Source organism: Aotus nancymaae, unplaced genomic scaffold (genome assembly GCF_030222135.1).
Source record: "Aotus nancymaae isolate 86718 unplaced genomic scaffold, 86718_ANA_hifiasm-v0.15.2.pri h1tg000108l, whole genome shotgun sequence".
NCBI classification, from domain to species: domain Eukaryota; kingdom Metazoa; phylum Chordata; class Mammalia; order Primates; family Aotidae; genus Aotus; species Aotus nancymaae.
In genome coordinates this window covers 34,359,711-34,376,062 of record NW_026988523.1, presented here as the reverse complement: position 1 = coordinate 34,376,062, position 16,352 = coordinate 34,359,711, and the positions used below count along the sequence as shown (strand labels likewise).

At 53.0% G+C, this 16,352-nt stretch overlaps 2 protein-coding genes across 5 annotated transcripts; both read right to left on the bottom strand.

Moving 5' to 3' along the window:
* Nucleotides 1–6,519: 6,519 nt before the first annotated feature.
* LENEP (lens epithelial protein) lies at nucleotides 6,520–7,307 on the bottom strand. The gene has a single exon (XM_021673081.2). The coding sequence runs from the start codon at nucleotides 7,239–7,241 to the stop codon at nucleotides 7,056–7,058; it is 186 nt and encodes a 61-aa protein (XP_021528756.2). The 5' UTR covers nucleotides 7,242–7,307; the 3' UTR covers nucleotides 6,520–7,055.
* A 429-nt stretch (nucleotides 7,308–7,736) lies between these two features.
* On the bottom strand, nucleotides 7,737–16,352 carry FLAD1 (flavin adenine dinucleotide synthetase 1). 4 transcript variants are annotated; one of them, XM_012476257.2, is made up of 8 exons: nucleotides 16,299–16,352; nucleotides 15,593–15,818; nucleotides 11,966–12,710; nucleotides 11,112–11,259; nucleotides 10,188–10,286; nucleotides 9,917–10,106; nucleotides 8,045–8,118; nucleotides 7,737–7,946 (listed from the first exon to the last, which is right to left on the bottom strand). In XM_012476257.2, the coding sequence occupies exons 2-8, from the start codon at nucleotides 15,671–15,673 to the stop codon at nucleotides 7,811–7,813; spliced, it is 1,473 nt and encodes a 490-aa protein (XP_012331680.1). In that variant the 5' UTR covers nucleotides 15,674–15,818; nucleotides 16,299–16,352; the 3' UTR covers nucleotides 7,737–7,810. The 4 variants fall into 4 exon arrangements, with proteins under 4 accessions (XP_012331680.1, XP_012331678.1, XP_012331679.1 ...); XM_012476255.2 differs by having other exon boundaries at nucleotides 16,032–16,348; XM_012476256.2 differs by having other exon boundaries at nucleotides 11,996–12,710; nucleotides 16,032–16,348.

Below are 16,352 nucleotides of genomic sequence, written 5' to 3'. Positions count from 1 at the left end.
TCTCCCTCTCTCCCTCTCCCCGCCGTGCCGTGACTCAGCCTCGGGGCCGCTGCCCTGCGCCCCAGCCAGGGGCGGAAAGTGTGAGGCGCCCCTGAGGGCTCAGGCCAAACCAAACAGCCCCCCACCCCAGACATTATCTCACTGGAGAATTAGGGGGGCTATAGGAAGGAGGAGGTAGCGGCAGCCATGGGGCGCTCTGGCTCTAGCAATCCGCTCCGGGTTTTCCTATCGTCCCTGACCCCCTTGGGTCCCGAGGCGGATCACTGCTCCGGGTTTTCTTCTCAGCCCCGCCGGACAGTTTCTGGTCCGGAGGGGCTCGGAGCTGGTGGAGTCCAGGCTGGGGTTTTCCCTTCCTACTCCAGCCGTCCGGGTCGTGCAGGCCCGGCGAAGGGTTGTGGTAGGGGCCAGGCGATAATGCCACAAGTGAAATCGAAAGGGGGCTGCTTTGGGGAAGAAGGGGGATAGCCAAGGAAAGGGGGCGGGGGGCGGGAACGTGGCCCAGGGAGGGCAGAGCCAGGGCTTCCAGAGGCAATAGAAGGGCGGGATCTCTGGCACCAGCCATTGGGCACAGAAACTCCAAAGGCGTCCAGTGCCTCCGGTTCGCCTCGCCCGACTTCCCCTATATCTGAGAGTCGCGTTCTGCGGCTGGATTGCCACTCCCCACCTCATTCCCAGTAGTCCTGGAACCTGCAGTTAGTTCCTCAGTGACGGTCCGCCCCCCATGTCTCTCTTTTTCTCCTGTTGCAAATAGCTTACCTCCTCACTCAGAAATCGGAGGGGTGACCCCTACTTGAAATTCCCTCCTACCCCAACTCCTAACCGCGCCAAAGGATTGAAACGGCGGCGGCCGAGAAACGCTGACTGGGCCCCAGGGGCCGAGGGCCCCCGCCCCCGCCCCGCCACCAGGCTCAGACTGGAACTGGGAGCTGGAGGGCAAGTGAGGGGCCTACAGGGGCTGCCTGGGGATAGGGGATCGTCCCAGATCCTCAGGTTACAACTTAACTTTTTAGGTGACCAGCTGGACCTTAATATTAGGGGAGAGTAGCAGGAGTGGGACAAACACCCAGAGAGGGAAGTGTTTACCCTAAGAGAGGGATGAAAGTCCCGAGTGGGAGGATTGAATACCTGGGACTGGGGACAGCGACTCGGAGTGGCGGCCAGGTGACCGGACAGGCTGGGCCACGTGCGCCGAAGGGTAGATGCATAGAAATTAGATGCTTGCGGAGCCTGGGGGAAAGAGGCCTTCAGGCGGCGAGAGAGCCGAGGCTCTGCCTGGGCGGGGTCCTGTGTGAGTGGGTCTGGGGTCCTGTTTCGGAATGTGGGGGACTGAGCTGGAAGCGGAGCGTCAGCCTGCGCCAGGCGCCCACCTCTTCCCCGCTGCTCCCCCCATCCCCCGCTGCCTCCGCTTCCCTCGAAAAACCCGCCGCCCAGGAAACCACTGGGGGCGCTCAGACCGCAGACCCCCACGCCTCCCGCCCCCCAGTGCTCCCACCGCGACCGCCCAACCCACCTGAAGGGGCCGTGGCCGCCAGGGGTACCCCCCTCCCGCCGGCTCCCCCCAACACCTGCGGGTGGCACTATTTATAACTCCGCGCCTATTCCGGGCCTTTGGGTTGGAGCCGGCTGCCGCGCAGCGCTAATCGCCGCCGGGATCTCTGTGCCCCTCAAGGCCGGGAGAGGTAAATTTAGCTTCAGGAAGCTCAGGGGAACATTTTCCAAAACTCCACGTCCCAGAGAAGGCGAGACAACCCCTCTGCCCTCAGCCTCCTTCCGACCAGCCACCAGGAGGCGCAGGTTCCCTGGCTCCTCGAACCCAGCCAGCTAGGAGGTGGCGTCGCTGCTTTGAAGCTGGGATAGGTGAAGGGCTGAGGGCGAATGATGGAAAGGAACTGAGGCCAGAGAATGGCTGGAGGAACGTGTACGATCCAAGGCTGGCGAACACTCTAGAATCTGAGAGTAACTGAGAAAGTGGGTGGGGGGGAAATAACTCACATGCAAGTGACGTAAATAGGATGTAAATAAGAGCCTATGCCCAGGCGGGGTGCGGTGGCTCACACCTGTAATCCCAGCACTTTGAGAGGCAGAGTTGGGTGGATCACCTGAGGTCAGGAGTTTGAGACCAGCCTGACCAACACGGTGAAACCCCGTCTCTACTAAAAATACAAAAATTAGCCGGGCGTGGTGGCACACTCCCAGCTACTCTGGAGTCTGAGGCAGGAGAATTTTTTGAACCCAGGCGGGTGAATCATGAGGTCAGGAGATCGAGACCATCCTGGCTAACATGGTGAAACCCCGTCTCTACTAAAAAAAATACAAGAAATTAGCCAGGCGTCGTGGCACGCGCCTGTAGTCCCAGTTACTTAGGAGGCTGAGGCAGGAGAATCACTTGAACCCGGGAGGTGGAGGTTGCCGTGAGCCAAGATCGCGCCACTGCACTCCAGCAGTCTCAAAAAAAAAAAAAAAAAAAAAAAAAGAGCCTATGACCTTGGGGGTCTGCGCTCTGGCGCTGTCAGTGAAATGATTGCCACACCCCCCTTTATGCCAGCCTCTAGGTGTTGTTGGGAAAACGTGGGACACTCCGCACCCCAGATCATTGCTATGATATCCATTGCTATTGCCCGCTGCTCCTCAGACCCCTTGGCCCCTTGGCTGTGACCCCTCTCCTCCGGCTGTTTCTCGAATGCCAACAAGGGTGCTGTAATCCTCCGGGAATCCTGGATATCAGGCTTCTCCTCTTGCTGTCATACTTCGGGGTCACATTCAGCTGGTCCCTCCTCTCTCCATTCCTAATCCATCCATTCCCCCACCTCCTGTGGCCATCAGAGGGCACTGGGGCATTGAGAGGTAGGTGAGGTTTTAATGGCAAAAACCCCAATTACTTTTGCACCAACCTAATATCTTGGCACCCTGTCTCCTTCACCTACCTCCCACCTCACTCCACGTGAGTTCCTGAGGGAGTAGTTTGGACGCTCAAAACCTGAGTTGTCGGGCCGGGCGCGGTGGCTCAAGCCTGTAATCCCAGCACTTTGGGAGGCCGAGGCGGGTGGATCACGAGGTCAAGAGATCGAGACCATCCTGGTCAACATGGTGAAACCCCGTCTCTACTAATACAAAAAATTAGCTGGGCACGGTGGCGCGTGCCTGTAATCCCAGCTACTCAGGAGGCTGAGGCAGGAGAATTGCCTGAACCCAGGAGGCGGAGATTGCGGTGAGCTGAGATCGCGCCATTGCGCTCCAGCCTGGGTATCAAGAGCGAAACTCCGTCTCAAAAAAAAAAAAAAAAAAAAAAAAAAAAAAAAAAAAACCTGAGTTGTGCTAGTTGGGGAGAGATACTTGTGGGGGAACAGCCATAGAGTGGGGAGCCATGTGGCAGGAAAGATCTCCCAGCCTGTGTGGATTAGGTGAAAGGGCTACAGCTGAAACCTCCAAATGGACTGAGAGCAGGGAGCATAGGGCTGAGGCGGGAAGTGGCATGAACAGGTGCAGAGTGGGGCGGTGGTGCCCTCCATGCTTTTGCTTGCTCGGCTCTGCCTCCAAGCCACTTAGGCCACCTTCTCCATGCAAACACCAGCTCGGAAGAGGAAGGCAGGCTCATTAGGAGAAGCTGCGAATTTGAGATCTGAAAATCTGGGTTCACTAAATGACTACTACAGTGTGCTGTGTATGTCCTTGGGCAAATCATTTCACCTCTTTGGGCCAATTTCCTTCATGTTAACAAGGGGTAATTGCTGAAGTGGACTTTCGTGAGGCTCAAAGAACTCTGTATTGTGAAAAGTGCTCCCTGAATGGTATCTGAGGTTTCTGTTATTCTCTTCATCCCTCTCCTCAGTCTTTCAGCTGTCAAAGCCCTCTTTCCCACTCTGACACTCTCCTTGGGCCACTGGCAGTCTCTACCCCTCACTCCCCCTCCTGCTCTCCACCACCCATCTCACCACAGGCCGCAGCCCTGGACTCCGCCTTCCTCTACCCACCACTTCCCCAGTGGTCTCTGCCAGACTTCCCCTCCCCTGGCAAAGTCTCTTGGGCCCAGACCTCAGACTCCAGGATCCACCTCCAGGCACTGCCCAGCCTGGTGGGAGTGAAGCCTAAGAAAGGAAAAGAAGGCAGTAGGCCAGGGCCTGAGTCAGGGAAGGAAGGGCTGGAGCTGGCCAAGCAGGGTGCAGGCTGTGAGGGGGAAGAAGGAGCCCCAGATTCAGATGTGAAGGTAAATTCTGACTACCCCCATCACTGGGACCAGGTAAGAGCCTCTGAATGGACCATGCAAGAGCACTGACCTGCATCTTGTGGATATCTAAAGAGATGCACTGAGGCCTTGTGCGGTGGCTCACGCCTGTAATCCCAGCACTTTGGGAGGCCGAGGTGGGAGGATCACTTGAGATCAGAAGTTTGAGACTAGCCAAACTGGTGAAAACTCATCTTTACTGAAAATACAAAAATTAGCAGGGCATGGTGGTGCACTCCTGTAATCCCAGCTACCCGGGAGGCTAAGGCAGGAAAATTGCTTAAACCCTGGAGATGGAGGTTGCAGTGAGCTGAGATTGCACCACTGTACTCCAGCCTGGCTGACAGAGTGAGAGTCTATCTCAAAAAAAAAAAAAAAAAAAAAAAAGAGAGAGAGAGAGAGAGACAGACATATTGAGCTGCCAGGGATAAGAAATAAGCTCCAGTTGGAGTACTATAGAGACTAGGCTGCTGTAAAAAGGAATGGACAGGCTCTCAGTGTACTGATGTGGGATCCTGAATGCTGTCCAAGTTTTATCAAAGGAAAAGAAGCAAGGTGCAGAACTGTGTCGAGAGTGTGTTAACTAACTAGGAAGAGCAATATATCCAGAGTCCAGCCACCCCTCACTACTGCTACTGCTATAAACCTGGTCCAACACCATCAACATGTCTGGCCTATGTTGTTCCATTACCTCCTAATAGGTCCCTCGTACTCTACCTTTGCTCCCCTGAAGTCTGTTCTCAACAAAGCAGCCAGTTTGAGCTTTTTAAATAAAAAAACTCATTTCATGCTCAACATCCTGCAGTAGTTCCTCATTTCACTCAGCATAAAAGCTCAAATTCTTAGGCCCTCTATGACCTGCTACCACTCCCACCTCCAGCTCAATTTTGACTTTTTCTTTTTTCTGTGGTACCTATCTAATAACATATACATACTGTCTATCCCCTAAAATGTAAGCTTTGTTCACTGTTTTAGTCACTGCTGTATCCAGAGACCCACACTGGCGTATAGAATACACTCAATATTTGTTGAATGAAAGATGCAGTCTATGCATAGACTGGAACGTTCTCCAAGAAACTGGTAACCATGGTTGCCTCCAGGGGGAGCACTAAGGGATTGGGGGATAGATGTTGAGACTTACTTTTAACTATTAGAGTTCTTTCTTTTGAGATGAAGTTTCACTCTTGTTGCCCAGACTGGTGGTGTGATCTTGGCTTACTGCAACCTCTGCCTCCCAGGTTCAAGTGATTCTCCTGCCTCAGCCTCCCAAGTAGCTGGGATTACAGGCACTCACCACTACACCCAGCTAATTTTTGTATTTTTAGTAGAGACAGGGTTTCACCATGTTGGCCTGCCTGGTCCAGAACACCTGACCTCCCATGATCCTCCCGCCTCTGCCTCCCAAAGTGTTGGGGTTACAGGCATGAGCCACCACGCCCAGCCTAGAGTTCTTTACTCTAGGCATGTATCACCTTTACAAAAAGAACCTAGAAAAAAAAAAGAGTTAACTACGAAGAAGGCTGAGTAAGAGCTGGTCCCAGGAAGGGAGGAAAAGGGCCCTATCTACCATCTCCAGGCCAGTGCCCCAGGTGACAGAGGGGTGGGGATGATAACTGCGCCCCCAAGAGGGACCAGGGAATGCTGGATGGGGATCCCGTGGAAATGCTGAATAAGTCCCATGGCTGGCCCTGCGGTTTTGGGGACTGTGGGTGGGCACATCAGTAAGCCTAAGCACCCTGTGAGCAAGACGAGACACACGGCTGACATATACCTACCACTGGGAGATATCTACCACTCAGGGAAAACACCAGCTCTAGCCGCCAAGGGGAAGTGAAGAGCCAATTCTGCTCAATCTAGCTGTTTATGTCCTGATAGGCCTGTGCCGTTATAAGCCTAAGGGACCTGTGTGGCCACACAAGTACCTTTCTCTTTGTATGTGAGCTGGGAGCTCTCGTAGCTCATGGGGTTCTGCTTCCTTGATGAGCTGGGGACTATTCTCAGCTCAGTGCTTTCCCCAAGATCCTCAGAGGCAGGAAGCTGCCTGGACCAGGTCTTCTATTTGGGAAAGGGCTGGGTCCTTTGGGTTTCCATACTCCCTTGGCTTCACAGATGAAGACCCTACTCAAGCTGGGTCCCCTCCCTACCCACAGATTGAAAGGAACCTGGACTGTCTTCCACCCTCCCCACCCAGGAACCAGAGTCAGAAAACCTGGCTTTCAATCTCGGTTCTATTCAAGACAAGCTCCTTCTGTCCCTGGTCTGCACCCTGGCTCCCAGACCCTTCTAGTGCTGACTTTTTCTGATTCCCCTTTAGGTATTTAGAATCTTGGGCCTCAAGGCCTATGGATTATATTTATAATTCAGTGATTCTCAAACAGATATCTTAGCGGGGCAGTCCATTCTTGGTACTATGAGGGTATGGTAACATCAACCATCTGAGCTGGTGGGCTCACTGTGCCAAGCTTGGAGTGCCAGGTCCCGTGGCAATCTCAATGGGGGTCTAGCCAGAGCATTCCAAGCTCCTGCCCACCAGAGGTCGACCAAAGGCAGGGGTTGGGAAGGGAGGCTCCGAGATGAGGCAGGTCTGCCAGATGACACAGCTCAAAGCAGGATCCACACGTCACTCTTTACTCATTGTTTACGACCCATCCTTGGTCAAGCACAGCTGGCCCCAGAAGTCTCGATGGCAGTTGGGCTGGGGGCTAAAGAAGAGAATGGGAAGCTGAGGCAAGCTCTGTCACAGAAGCTGCAGCTGTGCCTCCTGTTTACCCAGCCCACCTGAGCGATGCCAGCCAGGGTGCTGGTGGGGAGAGGAGGCAGTTCCCTGCCACCATTAATCCAGCAGTTCCTTGACACACCAGCAGCAGAGGAGGATGTAGGCGACTTCCTTCAGGATCCGCTGGAAGCCCTCCCACCCTGTGCCCATCTTAATGACAGGCACCCGCAGCCCAGTGTCTTGAGGGGCCCCTCGGAGGGAGAAGGGTAGGGTTTGGGCAAGGGGCTGTGTCCGGGGCTGCATGTGGGCAGCAGTTCTGATGAAGGGTGTGGGAGCTGCCTTTGGTGCCTTTTATCAACACTGTCCCCACCCCCCCACTCAGCCTCATGACCACAGAGACAAAGGATCCAGGGTCTAGGGAAGGGAAGGTTCTAGGCCTGGGAACAGGCTGAGTCAGCCTCTCTAGACAGGGATGGGAGGGTGGGGTTAGTGGGAGGGCCTGGCCACTCCATCTTTCATTCTCCACAGCTAGGCCAAGGCAACTTCCCCTCTTCCAGCCCCAGTGGTGCCCTGCCTGGTTGCCCCTTTCCCAGTGGTTGGCACAACTCCTGCTTCTGCCCTCTGGTGGGCTCCTGCTGAGGCTGACATTGAGAACCATCAGTGAAAGCTCTTTCCAACCTGTTCTGCCCTGCCCCTGGGCCCCTTAGAGTGAGCACAGCCAGTCAGAGCTGGCAGCCTTTGACCCACTTCTGCTTCTCCCATCCTCTGGAACAGGAAGACACAAGCTAGAGCAAGAGACACAGTGAGAGGCACGGTTTATTGCCAGGTTATACCCTAGAAGAGCCTCCTTCCCTCCCTCCTAGGGTGGGAGGTCATGTGCGGGAGTTCCGCTCCTCTTCTTCGTTCTCCAGCAGGTAGGCTGGACGGTAGGTGAGGCGTCCTCCTGGGCTCTGGCACTTCAGGGCCGGGTTCCGCACAGTGTTCTCCCGACTCCCCAGCGATGTGTATCTGGAGCAGGGAGGGTGGAGGGCAAGCATGTGGTAGGGTGGGCGATCCCAGCACCCTAACAAACCCCCATACCCATTCTCGTCCCCTAATACCCTTACCCTCGGTCATACAGGATACAGTATGGGACGAACAGCTGACGAAGAAAGTCCCAGATGTCTCTGTAGGTCCAGTCCTGGGAGGTCAGAGTAATAGAATAGTCACAAATGCTCCCCTCTCCCACTTCTACCCTTGCTGTCCTGGGAAGGGGCCCATCCAAGGCTCTTCTGCTCCCTGGGCTGCTTTTTTTTTTTTTTTTTTTTTTAAAGATAGAGTTTCACCATGATGGCCAGACTGGTTTTGAACTCCTGACCTCAGGTGATCCACCCACCTCGGGATCCCAAAGTGTTAGGATTACAGGCGTGAGCCACCACGCCTGGTATGCTCCCTCGGCTTCTGAGGGAGGGCTTGCTATCTGATTCCCTGGTATAGCTTGCTCTGTATATGCAAAGAGAAAGAGAAGGACTTCATCTTCTCCACTCTCTGCTTTCCATTCCTGAATCACCCTCTACTACAAAGGTGGCGCTCCAGGACACGGAGAGACCATGTCTATCTACTTTATTTCATTTTTTTTGAGACAGGGTCTTTTCTGTTGCCCAGGCTGGAGTGCACTGGCATAATCATGGCTCACTGCAGCCTTGACTTCCCTGGCTCCAGTGATCTTCCTGCCTCAGCCTGAGTAGCTAGGACTACAGGCGTGTGCCACCACTCCTGGCTTTTTTTTTTTTTTTAAGAGACAGGATTTTGCCATGTTGCCTACGCTGGTCTTAAACTCCTAGGCTCAAGTGGTTAGCCCACCTCAGCCTCCCAAAGTGCTGGGATTACAGGTGTGAGCCACTGTGCCTGGCCAGAACTTTCTGTGATGATGGAAATGTTCTATATTTCTGCTAATAGTCTGATATGGTGGTCACTTGAAATATGGCTAGTACAACTAAATAACTTTTTTTTTTTTTGAGACGGAGTCTCTCTGTTGCCCAGGCTGCAGTAGAATGGTGCCATCTAGGCTCACTGCAACCTCTGCCCCTGAGGTTCAAGTGCTTCTCCTGCCTCAGCCTCCCGAGTAGCTGGGATTACAGGTGCCTGCCACCACACCTGGTTAATTTTAGTATTTTTGGTAGACGTGGGGTTTCACCACGTTGGTCAGGCTGGTCTCAATGTCCTGACCTCAGGTGATCTGCCCGCCTCGGCCTCCCAAAGTGCAGGGATTACAGGAGTGAGCCACCACGCCTGGCCTGTATCATTATTATTATTTTGAGACAAAGTGTCGCTCTGTTGCCGAAGCTGGAGTGCAGTAGTGCGATCTCGGCTCACTGCAACCTCTGTCTCCTGGGTTCAAGCAATTCTCCTGCCTCAGCCTTCCGAGTAGCTGGGACTACAGGCAGGTGCCACCATGCCTGGCAAGTATTTTGTATTTTTAGCAGAGACGGGGTTTTGCCATGTTGGCCAGGCTGGTGTTGACCTCCTTGGGTCAAGTGATTAGCCCACCTTGGCCTCCCACAGTGCTGGGATTATAGGCGTGAGCCACCAGGCCCAGCCAGAACTGAATTTTTAATTGTACTTAATTTAAAAAATTGAGGTATCCACATGCCATCAAATTCATCCTTTTAAAGTATATAATTCAGTGGTTTTTAGTCATATGTATTTCATTTTAACTAATTAAAATTTAAGTATAAATAAATTATTAGTGGCTACATTGGACAGCACAGGTCTAAGTCACTCTTCTGTCCACATAGAAAGCACAATGCCTGCTATTGAATTTGGGCTCAATAAATATTGGTCAAAAGGATGAATGAACAGACAGCATCGCCTCCCTTGGATGATGGGGCCCCTTCATCCAAGTTCCAGGCTCTAGCCTCCCCACTACTGCAGGGAAGCCAGCGTGCAGTGACTGATGCGGCGATAAACTGAAGGCGATACACCCTCTTCCCCATTACCAGCAGCGGGTTGATGCGCATGAACGAAGGCCAGCCTGGGTCGGTGGGGCTGAAAGGGCAGAGGCTACAGGAGTAGGGGTCAGTCCGGCGGGTGCCCATCAGGACAGCCTCTAGCTGGGGATACCGTGCCTGCAGTTCGCCCAGGGCCTGCTTCATGCTGCCTTCAGCCTCCAACACCTGCAGATTATACCTTAGGGAGAAACAGAAGCAGGGGTTGGCAGTGGGCTCTGTTAAGCCTCTCTTGGAGCCCAAACCTCCAGGCCCCTAGTACCTCTTGATGGTGTCCTGTAGAAACTGTTCCAGCTCAGGGAAAGTGGAGATGCTGCGGATATACAGGATCTGGAGGGGGTCTGGAACATCAGGTAATTTCCTGCAGAGGGGGAAGAATCCACAGGCTTGCCAGCATGGACAGGGAAATGGCTCTCCCTAAACAGTTCACTGTTCTCTTTGGCCCCAAGAACAGACTCACCCCACTTCTCCCTTTTCCTTGTCCTTTCCATCTATTAGATCCACTTTCTCTGGGAAGCCCACTCTGACCTCTCACCTCTTTTTTTTTTTTTTTTTTTTTTTAGAGATGGGGTCTCACTATGTTGCCCAGGCTGGAGTGCAGTGGCTATTCACAGGCGCCATCCCACTACTGATCAGCACGGGAGTTTTGACCTGCTCCGTTTCTGACCTGGGCCGATTCACCCCTCCTTAGGCAACCTGGTGGTCCCCCGCTCCCGGGAGGTCACCATATTGATGGCGAACTTAGTGCAGATACCCAATCGACATAGCGCACTACAGCCCAGAAATCCTGGGCTCAAGTGATCCTCCCACCTCAGCCTCCTGAGTAGCTGGGACTACAGGCACGCGCCACCGCGCCCGGCAGATTATAGGCATGAGCCACCGTGCCTGGCGCTTGACCTCTCACCTCTTAAATCTAAGCATGCATCCTTGTTTCAGGTATGTAAATCTCTCATCTCCCCAGCAGGACTGTGACCTCCCTGTGGTCAGGGATGGTGGCCTGCACATCCATACACAAGGCCAGGCACACATCATATGCTCAGTATGGTGGGAGAATGTAACTGAGAGGTCACCATGGCTATCTCCCTCCTGAACCCCACCCATCTACCCCCTTTAGCCTTGCTTTCTGGGATGTGGAACTGGAGAAAGAGACAGGTCAGGGGTCTCATCTCCCAGGGAGCAGGCTCACCTCTGCACGGCTGCATGGAAGAGGTGCAGAAGGGCGGTACAGTCTTTGCCCCCGTTGAAGCCCACACAGAGCTGGGTGAGGCTGTACTGAGCCAGGGCGGTCTCAATGGTCTGCAGGGCACCTGCCACCTTTTTCCCCAGAGAAGACCCTGCCAAGCAGGCAGGGAAGAGGGCATCAGATGGACACATACGGCCATCAAAGGGGAGTGGAGGCATGCTGCCCTTGCTTAAAACCCTTTGGTATCTTCCCAGGATTCCTAGAATAAAGTCCTAACTCCATGCTGTCCACTAGGCCCTGCAGAGTCTACCCCTGACCTGCCATCTGCCACCCAGCTACACCTCATGGTAGCCTCAGCGTCATTCTTCCATAGGAGCGAGGAGTGGGGTATGGGCTTCCTTCCATTCCCCTACACCCCATGCTGCTTCCTTTCAGGCCCTCATTCATACTATTTGCTCTGGCCCACCTACTGGTCTGACCAAATCCTCCTTATCCCTCTGTTTGTCATTTGGCCTTCTCTGACCCCAGATAAAGGCTCATCTTCCTGCTGTGGGAGATCATTCCCTTCATCACCCCATGCTGAATCACCTGTTTAGTATCCATCTTTCTTGTTAAAACACTGGTCCATAAGAGCAGGGCATACATTAGCCTATGGAGCCATATCCCCAACACCTAGCCCAGTGCTGATGAAAGTAGGTACTCAGTCAACATTTACTGGAAGAATTAATCAATCAACAGTAGCTGTCTTCTGCCCTCTCTGGGATTTGCAGGAAGCACGCAGCAGCCCCTGCATTACTGAGAGCTGGGGTGGCACCAATGGCATTGTGCATACTGCCCCTTGTCCACGAGGTCCCTACCTGATTCAGCGAGTTTGTATACAGCCTCACCAGCCTGCTCCACAGCATTGGACACGTAGGGGACCAGCGATCCCTGGGGCAAACGAGCAGTCAGGTAAGCCAGGCATTCCTCCAGGGGTCCTGCTTCCTCTGAGTCTAGAGTCAGTTTCACCTGATAGTAGTTGCTGCCCCAGTCAGGGTAGGAACCCAGGCCAAGCCTACGTCCAAAGTGGGCCTGGGCCTCGGCAAGAATGGGGGCGATGGAGGCTTCATCAGCAGCCACATACAGCTCCTTCGAGTGGAACTGAACAGCTGGGTTTTGGAACAGTCCCTTCAGCCCCTCCAGCACCCGCCGCAGCAGCTCTGGAATGCCTGGGAAGAGGTAGACATTTCGGACGGAGACCAGTGGGAATCTGAAGGGGTGACCAGTGTGAGGATCTGTGCCGTAATGCAGGCGGGCAGAGGAGGGCACCAGTGACAGCTTCTCCCAGCCTTCTCCTCCCAGGGCTTTGGTGGCTGCTTCCAGCTCAGGGTGTGGCTTCAGCTCATCCCCAAAGGCCTGTGCCACTGCCTCAAAGGTCACATCATCATGAGTGGGGCCGATGCCCCCTGCTGTGAGGACGTGGGTGAAGCGGCTGGAGAAAGAGGTGACCTCAGCTGCAATGGTGGCTACCTCATCGGGTACAACTGAGACTCGGCAAACCTGGACCCCTAGGGAGCGCAGTGTCCGGCACAGAAAGTAGGTGTTGGTGTCCTGAGTGTGTCCCTGGGGGTTGAATGGGAGGATGAGGCCGTCAGTACTGTAGGGATGAAGGGGAGGGGGTTGGAGATGATAGCTGCATCTGCCTGATGATGCAGTGCTCTGCTCTTTGGACTGGACAAGAGAGTGGGAAAATCCATTGCTTTGTTTTTAAGGCTGGGTCTCTGTTACCCAGGCTGGAGTATAGTGGCTCAATCACAGCTCACTGCAGCCTCAACCTCCTGGGCTCAAGGGCCATCTCAGCCTTCCAAGTAGCCGGGGCTACAGGTGTCTGTCACCACACTCAGCTAATTTTTGATTTTTTTTTTTTGTAGATACGGGGGCTCACTATGTTGCCCAGGCTGGTCTTGAATTTCTAGTCTCAAGTGATCCTCCCGCCTCAGCCTCCCAAAGTGCTGGGATTACAGGTGTGAGTCTCTGTGCCCAGCCTGCTTTCTTCTTTCTGTCCCCATTGCCACCAAGCAGGTCCTCAGTATCTTTCACCTAGACAATGGCGACAGCTTCCTGGCCAGGCTCCCAGCCTCCAGCCACAGAGCTCTGCTCTGCCTCCTGTGTAACCTTTTTAATGGGTCACTGTGATTGCATCACTCTTGGGCTCAAAAGCTATTTGTTGTTTCCAACCATAAACAGAAGAGAGTTCAAATTCCTTTGCAGAGTATTTGGGGCTGTCTGTGGTGTATATCCTATCTCCTTTTGAGCCCCATCTCCTTCTAATTCTCTACAAAGGATTTAGTCGTTAAGGGTCTGTGTTCTGATGGCCCGGTATGGTGGCTCATGCCTGTAATTCCAGCCCTTTGGGAGGCTGAGGGGGATGCCTCGCTTGAGCTCAGAAGTTCGAGACCAACCTACACAACATGGTGAAACCCCCGTCTCTACAAACACAAAAATTAGCTGGGCGTGGTGGTGCACACCTGTAGTCCCAGCTACTTGGGAGGCTGAAATGGGTGGAATGCTTGAGCCCAGGAGGCAGAGATCGTAGTGAGCTGAGATCATGCCACTGCACTCCAGCCTGGGTGACAGAGACCCTGCCACCAAAGGAAAAAAAAGGCCTGTATTTTGGAGTAAGGGAGAATCAGGCATCAGGCTGGAATCCCGTCTCTGCAACTTCCTAGTTAACCCTGGGCAGGTTTCTCAACCTCTCTGACCCTCAGTTTCATCATTAATTGGGATTTTTTGCCAACTAGGTGTGGTAGCTCATGCCTGTAATTCCAGCATTTTGGGAGGGTGAGGTGGGAGGAATGCTTGAGCCTAGGAGTTCGAAACCAGCCTGGGCAACTGGCATAACCCGTGTCTATAAAAAAACCAAAAAATTAGCTCTAGCCTGGGTGACAAGAGTGAGACTTTGTCTCAAAAAAAAAAAAGGGCTGGGCAAAGTGGCTCATGCCTGTAATCCCATCACTTTGGGAAGCTGAGGTGGGAAAATTGCTTGAGGCCGGCCTGGTTAACCTAGTGAAAACCTCATTTATAAAACAAACAATAAAATAAAAATTTAAAAAAGAAAAAAAGGTGCCAACATTGTGGGTTGTTGTGAGGATTAGTAAAATCACATATATGTGATGTAAAGCACACTGCCAGTCCCTAGTAGCCACTTAAAATGTAGGGGTCAGAGCCAGGTGCAGTGGCTCATGCCTGTAATCCCAACATTTTAGGAGGCTGAAGTGGGTGGATCACTTGAGGTCAGAAGTTTGAGACCAGCCTGGCCAACATGGCAAAACCCCGTCTCTACTAAAGATACAAAAAAATTAGCCAGGTGTGGTGGCGCATGCCTGTAGTCCCAGCTACTCAGGAGGTTGAGGAAGAAGAACTGCTTGAACCTGGGAGGTGGAGGTTGCAGTAAGCCAAGATTGATCACGCCACTGCACTCCAGCCTGGGCAACAGAGCAAGACTCTGTCTAAAAAAAAAAATGGAGGTCTATTAAGGCTGAGTGCAGTGGCTCACACCTGTAATCCCAGCATGAGAACTGCTTGAATGCGAGAGGTGTCAGCTGAGATCCCACCACTGCACTCCAGCCTGGGGAACGGAGTGAGACTCCATCTCAAAAAAAAAAAACCAAAAAGACCAATTTACAAGGAATATTTTTAAAAATTACTATTAAAACTTGACATTTGGCCAAGCTCGGTGGTTCATGCCTGTAATCCCAGCGCTTTGGGAGGACGAGGTAGGAGCACTGCTTGAGCCCAGGAGTTTGGGACTAGCCTGGGCAACAACATAGTGAGACCCTTTTTCTGCCAAAAAAAAAACAAATTTTAGCCGGGTGTGGTGGCTCACACCTGTAGTCACAGCTACTCCAGAGGTTGAGGCAGGAGGATTGCTTGAGCCCGGAAGATGGAGACTGCAGTGAGCTGTGACTGTGCCACGGCACTCCAGCCTAGGCGACAGTAAATCCTGTCTCAAAAACAAACAAACTCTGTCATCCGCTATGTTCTCTAGTAAGCCTTTCCTGATAATTCAGAAGGGATTCCTCCCTTCTGGCTCACTTATCCACTATGCTGAATACCTTGAGTCATTTCCAAAAAGGCGGGGTAAAACTCTTAAGAATGCAGTACATACACCGGTACCTCCTCTACTCGAGGGGCTTCCCGTCATTGTTGTGTAGCCCCTCCGCCCTCTACCATACTGCTTGGTAAATTGCAATGACAATTTTTTTTTCCTTTTTTTCATTCAGCTCTCTCAGATCGAAAAATTGTAGGGACTTTGCTACAAGTTCTTCAGTAAAGTAATTGAAAAAACGAGGGCTAATTTTCTTCCTATTGGATTCACTCCAGGATCCTAATGGAGTAAGGCCCCCCCTCCCCCGCCCTGTTTCACCTCCCTTCATGGAGGGATGTGCAGCAGGCCCTTAAGAAGAGAATGCCGTGCCCTCCCCCGACTTCTGTCCCAGACACACCTTAAGGATCTCATCTCCAACAATGATGATGCCAGCCGTCACGCTGCGCCCCGGGGAAAGTTCAGAGGCCCTAGATGTCATGGTCCTGCCTTCTCTGCCTCTCTGCAAGGCCCTCCAGTAGCCACCCAGACCCCCAATTAGGGGTCGCAAGCACGGGGGGCCCGCCAGGTCTACAGGACACTGGGGGCCATAGCCTGGGAACAGGGGGGTCCTGGGTCGAGGGAACCTGGAGGAGCCAGAAGGGACAATGGGAGAGAGCGGGCGTGCACGTTCCTCCTTAGAGGAAGACCCTGAGTCTTCTCTAACCAGATCCTTGACAAGCGACTCCTTTATTCCTGCGTCTTTAAAAAACGTGTTCCCAAATCCCAACCCATGCCTTTTTAAATGTCTTCTAAGCTTAGCTCTAGTCTTAAAAACTCCTTCTCTCCTGGGAACCTACCACTTTAAATGTTTTCCGTTTGATGAGCTGGTCTCCTCAAGTGTCTGCTCTGTCTTGGGCATCTGTACCCTTTTAAATATTTCTTCGGGGCATCTGCCCTTTTAAATGTCTACCTTATCCTGGTCCTTGGCCCTTTTCAATGCATTCCCCCTCTCCACCCCGGACCAAAATCCTGTCTCTTTTTACTTCAGGCTTCTGCACCCTTTCTAGCCCAGAATCCCTTCTTCCCACCAAGCTTCAGATTACTGAGCTCTTCCAGGCTCTCACCTGCCCGTTCTGCCCCTTCACCGGGTCTTTCCCCTGTTCCTTTCCTCTTGTCCC

Coding starts and splice junctions, on each gene's coding strand:
- LENEP (XM_021673081.2), bottom strand. CDS start 7,241: ATGCAGCCCCGGACACAGCCCCTTGCCCAAACCCTACCCTTCTCCCTC.
- FLAD1 (XM_012476255.2), bottom strand. CDS start 16,093: ATGCCCAAGACAGAGCAGACACTTGAGGAGACCAGCTCATCAAACGGA. Junction 10,287..11,111: donor TTCCATGCAGCCGTGCAGAG/GTGAGCCTGCTC, acceptor CCCCCTCTGCAG/GAAATTACCTGATGTTCCAG. Junction 10,107..10,187: donor CTACAGGACACCATCAAGAG/GTACTAGGGGCC, acceptor TTTCTCCCTAAG/GTATAATCTGCAGGTGTTGG.